Genomic DNA, 14,202 nt, shown 5'->3' with positions numbered 1-14,202 from the left:
CCTTCATATATTTAATATCACATTGTGTCATCACGACAGATGAATGATTTTGATTACGCTCATATGTTCAAACAATTTGTTGATCATGTACGCGTGTTTTTATGCCTTGCACACTTTTTTCTGTGGTGTTTTTAACATGGTTGGTTTGCTAATTCTGTAGAATTTTTCTGATTACCAATGTAACATTATTTAGCTGGCTGACATAGATGAGATTTAGAAAATGGCTTAGTTTTGAGGCATTAGTTAGAATAAGTAGAAAAGTATAAACAAATCAAGGCAAGTACAAATCTGAACTACTTGTCTGATAGTGCCAGCAGGAAAAAAAATCCTCATTCAGCACATTTACATGAGCAGTTATAATTGAGCTACAGGGTTTTTTTGCATAGTCAAGCTATAGTCTTCATCTGTCTGTCCAAGTATACATGACAATGTGTAACCGAATATTTGAAGGAAGGACATAAGCTAAGGAAGTGTTCAATGTAAGTCACAGTTCTTTTGGAGCACAAGCACAACGTTGAGGCCAGTTGTGCTCAGATTAATTTGTATACATGCTGCAAAAAGCTGAGCTACAATCACATTATTTAGGTCTGTAAGGCTGTCTTTATATGTCATTATCAAGCAAGAATTTCAAGAATATCGCTATTTATACAACAGTTAGCTCCTTAAATCTGATTAGATGAGAGGCATTCCAAAAGTGCTTATAGCTTAGTCAATCAGCACTGGGATGCTTTACTCTTTGTATCACTCCGGATGTGTTCATGGTGTTACAAACTAACGTGTAAGAGCAGTTAGATGTGTGAATTTTCATTCATCCCTGTGACATTAAAGATTAGAGCCAGCAGGTGGCGACAATAGACTGTCTTGTGTGTGCAGTGAGCATGTTGAGCTAACATTGACAAACTGTGTTGTCAGTCAGTGTGTGAGTTTGCTTGGATTACTACTACACAATAGCTGAGAAATAGAGTTAAATTAACAGCTTCGGCATTACTGACCATCACAGCTGAGAGTCGCGACAGATGGAGTACCGGTAATCAAATATGACGACTACAGTCTGCACATTTTTGATTGTTGAGCCCTATTGCCTCTAAAACATTCTGAGCCATCCAGAAAAGATTCAGGGCTACAGCCCCTCCAACCCAGGTCTTGGACTCTGCTTTCTAGGAAGCAACATTTAGCTTTTGCATGGGAAGACTTAAATCTGTTGTTGTGTGTGATTAATCCTGAGTACCGTGAACAGGTGAGAGTGCCTTCCTGTTGTTTACAGTTGATGCATTAGCATTCCTCTCGGTTCTTAGCTTAATTGTGTGATGCATTTTTCAGGGTCTTGAGTGGTCCCCATAATGGACCTGTGAGTTTAACTGCATGCATCCATATGAAAGGTGATGATAAATCCTTGCTTGTTGATGTGTGAGAGATGCTCGCTGTGTGGAGGCTTCCGCAAGGATTTAGTGCAGGCACTCAGTCTCTGGCTGTGGGAAAGCTTTATGTTTATTTATAGCGGTGGGATCCTAATGTTCTACTACAGGACCCCAACCGACCTACAGATCCACTCCATAAATAATGATAGGATAGCCAAATGAGTAATAGTGGAGAGAGAGCCTTACATCTTTTATTTATTTATTTATTTTTATTTTTTACCATATTAGGCCTTTTTGAGCAATCTTGTTGCCTAGCTAGGCTTGAATTGCAGTGTCTGTGTGCATTCCCTCAGCACTTTTGGTAAAGAGAGTCAGGACTGGTGTATAAAGTTAACAACATTATTAAAAAAAAGGGATAGTGACTTGATTTACCTCATGATTTCATGATTTTCTGTATTTAAAAATATAATTTAGGGAATAGTCCCTCAGATTGTAAAACCAAAAATGGGGTATACAGAAATGCACTTGCAATGGAAGTCTGTGGGGTGGGTATGGGCGATATAAGCAAAAATTGATTGAGGCAAAATCACACAAGCAAAAGTGCTGTATGTCCATCTATCAGCATGGCTGTGATTACCTGCATCTGCTGTTGCTAGTTTGAAAGATGCACCCAAGCCTCCGTTACTAATTCGAAAAACAGACTTTAGAACTTGTAATGACAGATTGGACTGTTTCTAACAAGTTATTGGAGAAACAAGGACATGTGTGTATGTGTATGATACAGAGCGACTGAGTGACTGAGCGTGTGATTACCTGCGTCTGTTGCAGTGATGAACAGTACTGCTGCAGCTGTTAGTTTAACTTACTAATTCCTGAGCTGTAGTGTGGTAGTAATGCACTCCGATCATGAAGTGATGCTGCCAAATGTGCTATTGAAATTGTTTTACTCGCATTCAAATGTTTTGTTTTCAGAGAAAAAACATAGAGGACACCAGTTTCATTGTATATTTTTTTGGGGAACTCTTATTTTGACACAGAAAGCTTTTTCTTCTCCGCCATGTTGAAAGTTTATGAATTCTCCCAACTCGGAAACTCCCAAATTTGAGAAGGATATAGCTGTAGGCCGAGCTCCAAAAATTGGCGGGAGCTCCAAACCGCCAGCAAAGATATACAGAGACCCTATCCCAGCCCTTACCCTAACCCTGACCATGGGTGGAAGTGAAGTGGGCCCAACCCCCTTCTGGAGTAACCCCTCCCCCTTCTGGAGTTTTCACGCCCTCTTCTGGAGTTCTAGAATTAGCACATCAGTTTTCATTTTAACCATCTTAACGTGTTTACACTTTCTCTTTCTGCCTGTGTGCTGTGTACACACATATGAGAGAGTGTTCTCCAAGTCAATGAGAAAACAGCACCTTTTAATACAAACATAAATTCCTTCTCCCGCAATTCACTTGTTTCGGATTCACAGATATTTACATATTGCGATATACATGGAATAGAAAAATCCCTACTGGTTGACACGTTATAACACTGCTACAATATACAGCTCTGGAAAAAATTAAGAGACCACTGCAAAATGATCAGTTTCTCTGGATTTACTATTTATAGGTATGTGTTTGAGTAAAATGAACATTTTTGTTTTATTCTATAAAGTACTGACAACATTTCTCCCAAATTCCAAATAAAAATATTGTCATTTAGAGCATTTATTTGTAGAAAATGACAACTGGTCAAAATAACAAAAAAGATGCAGTGTTTTCAGACCTCGAATAATGCAAAGAAAAAAAGTTTATATTCATTTTTAGAAATCAATATTTGTTGGAATAACCCTGATTTTCAATCACAGCTTTCATGCGTCTTGGCATGCTCTCTACCAGTCTTTCACATTGCTGTTGGGTGACTTTATGCCACTCCTGGCACAAAAATTCAAGCAGCTCAGCTTTGTTTTATGGCTTGTGGTGCTCCATCCACACACTGATTGACCTGGCTGTGTGGCATGGAGCATTGTCCTGCTGGAAAAACAATCCTCAGAGTTGGGTAACATTGTCAGAACAGAAGGAAGCAAGTTTTCTTCCAGGATAACCTTGTATGTGGCTTGATTCATGCATCCTTCACAAAGATGAATCTGCCCGATTCCAGCCTTGCTGAAACACCCCCAGATCATCACCGAACCTTTTCATCTTTGTGAAGGACATGGCAATGTTCCTCAACTCTAAGGATTGTTTTTTCCAGCAGGACATTGCTCCATTCCACACAGCCAGGTCAATCAAAGTGTGGACAGAGGGGCACTGGATCAAGACCCAGTCATGGCCAGCCCAATCTCCAGACCTGAACCCCATTGAAAACCTCTGGAATGTGATCAAGAGGCAGATGGATGGCCACAAGCCATCAAACAAAGAGAACCAAGAGTGGCATAAAATCACCCAAGAGCAATGTGAAAGACTGGTGGAGAGCATGCCAAGACGCATGAAAGCTGTGATTGAAAATCGGGGTTATTCCACCAAATATTGATTTCTGAACTCTTCCTAAGTTAAAACATTAGTATTGTGTTGTTTACAAATGAATATGAACTTTTCTTTGCATTATTCGAGGTCTGAAAACACTGCATCTTTTTTGTTATTTTGACCATTTGTCATTTTCTGCAAATAAATTCTCTAAATGACAATATTTTTATTTTGAATTTGGGAGAAATGTTCAGTACTTTATAGAATAAAACAAAAATGTTCATTTTACTCACAAATACCTATAAATAGTAAATCCAGAGAAACTGATCATTTTGCAGTGGTCTCTTAATTTTTTCCAGAGCTGTATATACCATACCGCCTAGCCCTACTTTGGGGCATGGCATTGCACCTAAATAAATGTTAAAATACACACCGTTTCCAAAGTATTGCCACAAGACTTAAAAATTAGGTCTTTAGATGAGACTAAGTGTTATACAATCTCTTACTGACGTTTTCTGTGCAAAGTTAAATATCCAATCTTTCAACTCCTGTCATGAATAAGTAAAACCATGGTATGTGCAAGAATACCAGAATGGGATGTGACGTAACTGTTCATAAAGCGCTGTTTACATGGAACAAACTCCAACCAAGATGGTAAAATATTAAATTATTTTGTCATGCGGTCTGATTGGTTTGGTTTGGTTTTGATGTAGGAGGAGGAGGCGACTCCACTGGGACTGTCCACAGCTCAGGCTCTGTGCACACTACGGAACCAGCTGTCCAACTTACTGGGACAACACCAGAAATTCGGCCAGCGCAGATTCACCTTACGGGTTTGTCTAGATTCATTGCCTTTTAATTTATTAGCATCAGCTTATGGAATATTAATATAACCAGCTTATTGGAAAAAAAAATTCTTTTTCTTTCTGGTATACAGGAACTGTGGGCTAAGAGCTTCCTACACCATGACAACCGGCACTCATGTTTCCATTGGCCGGGAGCTGTTCTCACACTGGTGGTGGTGGTTGGACTTTTGTGCTGTCATGGCAGCCAGCCGAAGGGCAGGTGCGTACGGCTAATGCTGCATTCCCGTCGTGTCAGTTGCCATAATTGTGAGTTTCTGACTTGTAAAGAATAGTTCATGTCTTTGTCAAACTCGTAATAACAAGTTGGAAACTTCAAAACAGTTGATCCGATTGCAAACGAACCCTAGAGCGGTTCTCTTGTGGTGAGAATGCAGTCTGACCCAACGGACCAACAAACCGAACAATAACCCTATAAAAACCATGAACATACTTAATGGAACTTTGGAGAAGACATCTGCAGGTCAGCACTTCAGTGTAATTCATAATCAAATCGTGTGTTTGCCTTTTGGCGACTGTATTAGATACAGTTGCATGTTTAAAAAGGAGCTGTTTTATAATTCCTGAGGTAATTTTAGTACAATCGCTTCTCTCGTATAGCGGCAGAACACAGGTAGGACGGCGTCAGCAACTCTTTGACAGATACAAAAAAAAGTGTATTTGTCGTGCAACCTCTGACTGGAACGCGCATTCTGTACCCTGCTGTGACGTTTTGCATAAGCTTGACATGCACTCGAACATTTGTAACGGTTGACAATTTTTACAGGTATATTATATTAAAACTGTATATTAATGGATGCGTTAAATTCCGGAAAAGCGCACAAACATTCTGACCAATAAGGGGAATGTTTGCTTACATGTGACTTTTATTGACACACTATTGGTCCGTTTTGAAATGTTGCCTTGTGAAAGCGAACCAAGAAGAAAATGTAACATTGTAACAATTTTAGCCCGTTTCAAAACAAGTCAAACGAGCTACAGGTCTGAAAATGCCCTTAAAAGCAACATCCCAATTAAGTAAAAACTGCTTTAAGTTTTTAATTTATTAAAGTTAACAGTCATAATATTAAAGAACTAAGTATAAATTAAACTAAAAACAAATTAATAGAAAACAAAGAAATAAACGAAGAGAGAAGTGTGTTTTTATCTTTGTTAATTTAAATGTTGTTTGATTAATAATAACAACATAACAGACAGCGGCAGATACTGTAAGGTCTAATGCACAGATCCCATATTTTGACATGTGTTTGCATTCACGTAAGACCTGTTTATATTAATACCTTGCCAGATGGGCATTTTGACCATGAAGCGCATTTGACTGTTCATGGAAGCAGCCGCATTACCACATGTAAGCGCATATACCTATATGAACATTTGAAAGTGGGTCCTGACAATCACACAGCACCTAGGTCTGGATTGAGTACTCTGTACTACTGGTACTGTAGAAGAACTGATATTGTTACACTTTTTTTATTTCAGTATTGACTTGGTACCAAAGTACCGTTACTTTTGACATCCCTAGAGCATGAAACATCATCACATATTTCCACATCAAACCTTAGCTTAATTGAGCTATGAATCCAGGCCCAGCCCTCATGTGTTATATAAACTGTTTTCATGTTTTGTCTCAGTCAGGGCATAGAACTGGTGAACGCGGGTGCACTTTTCCTCCTCCTGCTGTCGAACCTCTTCCTCATTGGGCGGCAGCAGAGGCTACGTACGAGTGAGATGGTGCGGAGGCTCAAATCCATCATCTCGCAGCTAAATGGTGAGCATGCGTCAGGAAGTGACTCAGATTTTATGAACTGAAGGATGTGGATCATCTGTTCATTTCCTTGAAATTTTCATGTAATGCTAAATACACTTTGATATGAGTAGTATTAGGGATTTGACATTTCTTTAAGCTGAAGAATGTAACTTTATCTGTGTTAAAATATTTCTCCTATCCCAGCATAATATGCAGAGACAACTAAAAGTAAGCCATTCATGGATTCATTTTCTCGAAATCTGTAAACATTGTGTCTCTGTGGCTCTATAAAAATTCCTGTTTTTTTTGAGCGACCAGCTTAGACCCCACCCAAAAACTTTACTCAACCAATGGCATGAGTTCGAGGTGGAACTATCTGACCTGACAAGGGTCATATTCGTAAAGCTGTTTTGAAAACATTGTTTATTTTTTCAATTCCATTCGGTGGAGCTAGTGGAACAGAAATTACATACATGTTTGCTTATATTCAAATATGTATTGCTCTAAGCTTGACGTCAGTGATGCAGAATGCCATTCGTTCTTGCATGTCATGTGACTGATCATGTGGTGGGATGTTTAAATATCAGGGATGTGATTTTTCTGTATTAATACGGAATTCCGTCTTTTCCGACCTAAAATTGTGACCCACGTGAATTGTGTAAATCTGTAAAAAATATTAAAAGAGGGGGCCTGGGTAGCTCAGCAAGTATTGATGCTGACTACCAACGCTGGAGTCACGAGTTCGAATCCAGGGCGTGCTGAGTGACTCCAGCCAGGTCTCCTAAGCAACCAAATTAGCCTGGTTGCTAGGGAGGGTAGAGTCAAATGGGGTAACCTCCTCGTGGTCGCGATTAGGGGCTCTCGCTCTCAATGGGGCACATGGTAAGTTGTGCGTGGATCGCAGAGAGTATTATGAGCCTCCTGTGCTGTGAGTCTCCGCGGTGTCATGCACAGCGAGCCACGTGATAAGATGCGCAGATTGACGTCTCAGAAGCGGAGGCAACTGAGTCTTGTCCTCCGCCACCCGGATTGAGGTGAATAACCGCGCCACCACAAGGACCTACTAAGTAGTGGGAATTGGGCATTCCAAATTGGGAGAAAAAGGGGATAAAAAATAAATAAATAAATAAAATGTAAAGGAGAGGGGCGGTAATATCTCATCTGGTGTTAATATAAACAGTGCATTCTTGATACTCTTCACCCAAACAAGTGTCATTCAAGTGTCATTCATGAAGCAAATGCTGCTGTAGTGCTTAAAATGTTGGATATTTCTGAACGTGCCACGACTCACAAGTGAGAAGACGCACTGCTTCCAGCCTGCTCGCGGCATGCGTGGGAAAATATCCTCTCAAAAGAGAAGCAAAGTATCAGTGTGGAACACTGGTCATGATGGGAAGAAGTTGTAAAACGCAAGTTGCTATGTGTGTTTTTACACAACTTTTTTGTGTCACATGTGAGTGAAAAAGACTGATTTGGGCCACATTCAGCTGCGGTGTGAACAAAGGCTTTATTGTTCCATCCAAACTGACTTTTTGAAGTTCAGGGATTAATCGCCTCACCTGTCTACTCCGGGCGCATCTATTGACACAATGCACCACAACAGCTGTCTACACTGAACAAAGCAAACAATCTAAACTGGTCAATTTGTCTTGCTGGAAGGAGTGCCAGTGTGTGCAGCGCGAAATAGACGGGGCATCTGTTTATTGTCGATGCGACGCACTGCAACAGACGCTTACAGTGTAGACAGCATCATTGATTATAATGGGGTTCGCAACGCAATGCGATGCAAGTGAGTCAGGTCTCATCTGTCACCAGACCACGTTGACATGTTGTTAAATTCGCTCAACAAAAATGTATGGTCTGAGTAAGCAGTAAATTGCTATTGTATGCTAGGTATGCCTATATTTTCCACTTTATTTTTTTACCTGGCAGTTCATATAGGCTAATTTTCAAAGAAATGCCAGCTGTTAAAGTGGTTATTCTCTGAGTTGATGTTATGTTTTAGGATGATATATTATGTTTATGTTTATCATAGGCCTGTATTTCTAACCTAGCTATTTTTGTAATCATAACTGATATTGGCCAACTTTCTTGAGTGTACAGCTGTAATATTTTGTAGTATATCTAATGCAAGTTGCAAAATATGTACAACTTTTCTGACTATTTAATTTGTTAATTATTTTCAGCAATGTCCTGACTATTTAACCGTAATATGTTGGGTAACTTTTACTGGGTGAATTTAGTTTAGAATAGGTTATTAGGTTTGCTCTTATTGGTCCTGCACTGTTCATTCAATTGTTTTCTATAAATATGCCTGTATGCAGTTGTCAGAAGACAGAAAAACAGGCTAAATAGACTTAAAAAGGTCCCAATTTCAAAACTTCTACACTCCATTTGAGTAGTTTTGTGCTCATCGACAGCTATGTGTTCAAGAATTGAAATCCTCCAAAAATACTCAGAGGTTGCTCTGTACATTTTCCTTTTTTTTTTTTTTTTTGCCGATTACATGCCTGAAATATGTGGAAGTGTGAATGATAGTATATGAATAATAGTGTAAAGATATAAGAGCTATGGAGGGGAGGATTTTTAAGTTAATTAAAACTTAAATTTCAGTATGTTGTTCACTCAAAACTATCATATGGCTTCAGACAGCATCCTCCACCCTTCACTTTCACTGTATGAAAAAGAGCAGTGTGTTCCACAAAAGAAAGTCAGAGGGGTTTGGAATGACATGAGGGTAGATGATGACAGCATTTTAATTTTTGAGTGAACTATATCTTTTAAATTACATCTTATCAAAAAGTCAGTTATTATTTAGTTTTTAACTATCACATTTGCTCATGTGCTGCAAGATTATTTGGAGAGAAGTGCAGGACATCCAATCAGATGGGCCCCCTCCTTGTACCCGGATCTCTACACTCCCACCTCCCCTTCATGGTCACTGCACTGGACATACAGAGATGAGCAACTGGTCAATCTACCTGTTAGTCTGCTGGTGGAGGGTGATGTCATTGCTCTTAGACCAGGCCAGGAAGCCTTTGCATCTCTCAGAGGAATCAAGGTAATTTCATTGAATTGCATTTTGAATTAAATTATTTTATATTCTTTGATTCATTGTGTAGATTTATTTACAACTGTCATCTTGCATTAAAAAAATATTGAAGCTCCTATAAGATGCTACACTAAGTGGCCATATCAAAAGCATGTGGATGCCTGAAAATCACACCTATAGGTGATTGTTCAACATTTGATTTTAAAACCATGGGCAATAATAGGGAGGTGGTCAAATTCCTTCCATTGCTGCTATAACAGCTTCCACTTTTCTGGGAAGGCTTTCCACTAGATGTTGGAATATGGTTGCAGGGATTTGATCCCATTCAGACACAAGAGGATCATTGAGGTCAGGCATTGATGTTGGGCGATGGAGCTGGCTTGCAGTTGTCAGTCCAATTCATCCCAAAGGTGTTCAGTGGGGTTCAGGGTTGGGCTTTGTGCAGGTCAGTCAATTTCTTACACCTCGGACTCCTCAGTAAAGCAGTTATAGTCTTCGCTTTATTCACAGGGGCTTTTCATGTTGGAACAGAGAAAGTATGCCCTATTTCAGTGATTCACAACCGAGGGTATGCTAAAAGAATTGGATTTTGCTTTGTTAAACCTATAAAACAAAATGTATGACTAAAAATATAAATATTAGGAATTAGTGCTGGGGGAAAAATTGATTTCCTGATTAATCGCAATCTTCATTTGAACGATCATGTTATCCTTAATCCGATGATCGATCTTTTAATATGCGAAGTTCAGCACTGAGATCCTTTCACTGGGTGTTGAGAGTAAAAGTTTGGTTTGACTCCTTCCATTTAATGCGTGTTCATTAATGTAATCCATGTAGTCCATTTGTCATTGATAATGTCTCTTTTAATATCCTTACTGTTCATTCAGTTGTTGATCAGAACAACAAAAAAAAACATTTAATTCGAATAAAGAAGCCGTGCAACTTCACTCTCGTTAATATGCGCTCTGCCTGTAGTCTTAAAGAGACAGTACCGTTTTAGCTCTTGTTCTACATATTAACTAACTACCTGTAAATAATTATATGTAAACAATAAAAATGTAGGCCTAACATTAATATTAATATATATATTTGTACTGTCTACCAAAATAACCAAAATAATGAAAATCTTATGATAAAATAGTTTGTACCAAGTTAAAAGGTCTCCTGTAGTCTGTTCTAATTGCGAGTTTCACGGCTTATATGGCCTGGTTTTGTGTTTGTTTTTGATGACAAATAAACATCATAACCAGCAACTTCCTCTTCTCTTTTTGTACATCAGGGATATTACAATATTAATGATAATGTTAAATGATGTTTAGCCTTTGGTACACATTTTTTGTTTTGTGTCTATGAGCCTTTCTGATGGTGCTGTGGGGTTACTTACAGCAAAAAAAAGTTTGGGAAACACTGCCCTATCCTATTGTTATTTTATTTTATTTTTTTATTTAAGCTCAAAGTATTCTTTGGTTTTGACATGAACGCTAAGCAGTACAATCGAACGCTAGCATTAAAAGTATACTTAATTTGACTGTGCGTGCATACACAGGAGGTTGGAGCATGCGTGCTACGACTACTATGAGATGCTGGACTATTTATCTTCAAGACTTCAGAACAGAGATGCCCAAACCAGGCCCGCGATGACCTTTGATTGGCCGGCCTTGACGTAGAAGACGAGGGGGGAAAAAAATTAAATATTGAAAAAAATGCTATTGATGCAGCTTTTCATTGCATTAATTTAGCAGATTGCAGAGTAATGTTTTTTATATAATGAAATCGTAATGCAGAAGAACCAGGGAAACATTCATATTTTAATATAATACAGTTTGCAGGGCCTGAAATTTGACGAGGGATTGCTGGTATTGCGCACAATTTTAATCATTCCTGCCAAGTTCCATGTCCATAAAGCGGGAAATTCCTGCACACTTTTATTCACATTACAGTGCAGCTGTGAATGAGTAAACCAATAGATACTCAGATCTGCGCAAGTAAATCCACTCTGTCTCTCACTTGCCCTGCCGTGCAGCTGTCAGCAGTGTCAGAGGTGTAAGCACGCACAGTGAGGAAGTGCTTTGTCGCATAGTTACTGAACTTAAGATGTTACATCTTTCTAAACCTGTTAATTCGACATGCAAATGGTGTTATACCTCACCTCTGAAAGCGAGCAATGCGATAAAACTATATCGTTCCTGTTTATAATCAACAAAGCTGTTTAATATTGAAAGTGCGTGATGTTGGAGCAATTTATAGTTTTGCTGCCATTCAAATCTTCATGCTCCCTTATTTGTCATAATTCAGCAAATTTGCAAGAAAGTCAGAAATAGCAAAAATGATTTGTGTAATGTACCAGCAGCTTGATGAAGAGAGAGACGCTTAAACACCAGTTACAACTCTCATCTCCATCACTAGTTCCATCCAGGGTTGGAAATTAACGGAGGCTCTGGGCAAAAAAATTCCCACGCAATCTGATATAGTTCCAAATACATAAATCGCGATCTTCATTCGAATTTTCGTTGAACATTGTTTGTTTTGTGATGTCCTTTGTGAAGATGTTATAGAATCAGTGGTGGATGCTTGCACCATAAATGCACACAGACGGTCACTCCGCTTCTCGCGCTCCGCATCAGTTTGGAGTTGTGCTCCCAAGCTAAAATGATCAAATTCTACAATGTAGTTAATAATAATATTAACAAAAATAATATCTGCATGTGTTTAACACCCTTGATGTTAAATAAAACGTTATTAATGATAGGCCTACTTTAATAATTTTACAGAACATTAACCACTTTTAATGTATGAATCATATTTCTGACTAATGATCATTGTTAAATGTTTATTTTATTTTTTATTAAATTGGCATGCAGGAGTTGCTAAGTTTTTTTACAAGCTCATCATTCCAATTCCATTCTGATGACGAAATATGCGTTACACGTCCTGTACGCAGACGCCCAGCGTTCGCGTTTGATTGAAGTATACTTTAGGCTTAAGGATTGCATGGCTGTATATTTCATTTTATGCACCTGTTAGTAATGGGTGTAGCTGACATAGATAAACATGTTAATTAGAAGGGGGTGTCCACATAGTTTTTGTCATGTAGTGTATTTTAGACCTTTTTGATAATTGGTACAGAAAGTTTTGTGTACCAAAAGGTTAAATAGTACAAGAGAAGCCTTGGAGAACACTCGCTGTTTTTTAATGAGTGTTTCTCTCGGTTTCTGCGGCACTCTGAATCTGTTTCTCTCAATCACTGTATCTTCTTATACTAGGACGATGAACACATTGTGCTGGAACCAGGAGACCTTTTCCCACCCTTCTCCCCTACCCCCTCCCCACGTGGGAATGAAAGGAGGGGCCCCCACAGTCCTCAACAGTACCGCCTCTTCAGGGTGGTGCGCACACCTATACTCGACAGTGTCAGGTTAATACCTCAGTACATTTGAAAGAACTTGTCTTTAATGCTGAAATTAGATTGAAATGTTAGATTATTTTTAGAGTGTGGTCATACAAAGTAGCTCTATTTTTTTCTTGTCATCTTGTTTCTGTTGTCATACTTGACAGACATTGTTGACAGAATTTTGTGTTGTCACAATATCTGATATGATGTCCTCTTCTTTCTGGCCAACAGGAACAGTCTCGACCTGGCTCTCTCTCGCCCAATCACGGCTCTTGATAATGAACGGTTCACAGTGCAGTCCATTATTGCCAAATTTGCCTGCCCTGCTGTTTTTGTATGACAAACCTCAAAACACATTCATAAGTTTTTAAAATCAAGCCTGTTTCACACATCTGGCAGGTTATACACATAGTGACAGGTACACAAACACCACTTTCTTTTCAGTAAATCTGACTGAATCCAGACAACCGGTTTGTGGTTTGGGTTCTGTATAAATTACCATTTGGATGTAAATGGGGTCCCCCTACTCAAGTAAAATAAATTTCATGATGAGCAAGTTTGTAATAGTTCTCAATGACAATCCTCATAGCCATTTTATAATTAATGGCCATTACCTTTGTTTCCTGTATAGTGCCGCAGTTCTGTAACACAGCAGAACGTACGTTCAACATGTACGCTCGGACACAAGATGTGTGAAAAGGGCCTAGTGGTCATAATAATAAAGGATTAGTGTGGACTTGTTATTTCAGAGCCAATTGACCCTTCACTAAGCCCCGCCTTAAGTGTTTCTGACCAATCCTATCTTACCAACTGTTGCTGACCTCCATTTCTCTGACAAGCATTTGCTTTTTTCCAACAAGAGTCTATGGAAGTAATGTGTGTTTGAGTAGCTTTAAGCTGAATTTTGTAGAAATTATTTAAAAAAATTTAATCGTTGCTGCCGGATCAATTGTAATAGTGACACAAGGTACCTAAAGAGGATACACACTGTTTTTTCATTCTTAATAAAAAAAAAAAAAAGATTGCTATGGTTTAAACTGTCAGCCATTAAACTGTGCTATGTATAACATCAGCAAGGACACCTACAAGGACAACAAAGGTTAGCGGAGCTTAGCGAACGGTCAATTGTAGAGTGATGTACATAGTTGTTTCTTTTGTCAGAAATGTGTCCATTTGCTTATAATGATCAATGGTGAACTGCTTCTAGGTGGCCTTTTTGTCCATTAACACGATTCGTTATTTCTGTGACACTCCCGGTCTCACCCCTGGACCCTTCAACTTCCTTCAGTTGCAGGTAATGGGCTTCTAATGGCTAATCACAAGTCAACAAGTTATTTTTAAAGGAAA

At 38.8% G+C, this 14,202-nt stretch overlaps 1 protein-coding gene across 4 annotated transcripts in view; it reads left to right on the top strand.

The window, feature by feature from the left end:
• The window catches only part of LOC127423037 (transmembrane protein 94-like), a 54,299-nt gene that overhangs the window by 11,010 nt on the left and 29,087 nt on the right, over positions 1–14,202 (top strand). For all 4 annotated transcript variants that reach the window (XR_007894265.1, XM_051667024.1, XM_051667023.1 and 1 more), the window contains exons 3-9: positions 4,516–4,635; positions 4,740–4,867; positions 6,297–6,433; positions 9,265–9,473; positions 12,728–12,879; positions 13,087–13,189; positions 14,063–14,149. Coding sequence is in view for 3 of the 4 variants with exons in the window: in XM_051667024.1 (XP_051522984.1) it covers positions 4,516–4,635; positions 4,740–4,867; positions 6,297–6,433; positions 9,265–9,473; positions 12,728–12,879; positions 13,087–13,189; positions 14,063–14,149 (936 nt within the window). In the remaining variant the exon portion in view is untranslated. The remainder of the gene's footprint in view (positions 1–4,515; positions 4,636–4,739; positions 4,868–6,296; positions 6,434–9,264; positions 9,474–12,727; positions 12,880–13,086; positions 13,190–14,062; positions 14,150–14,202) is intronic.

This window comes from Myxocyprinus asiaticus, chromosome 32 (assembly GCF_019703515.2).
Source record: "Myxocyprinus asiaticus isolate MX2 ecotype Aquarium Trade chromosome 32, UBuf_Myxa_2, whole genome shotgun sequence".
NCBI lineage: Eukaryota > Metazoa > Chordata > Actinopteri > Cypriniformes > Catostomidae > Myxocyprinus > Myxocyprinus asiaticus.
The sequence above is the reverse complement of the archived record's forward strand: the minus strand, read 5'-3'. Positions and strand labels throughout refer to the sequence as shown.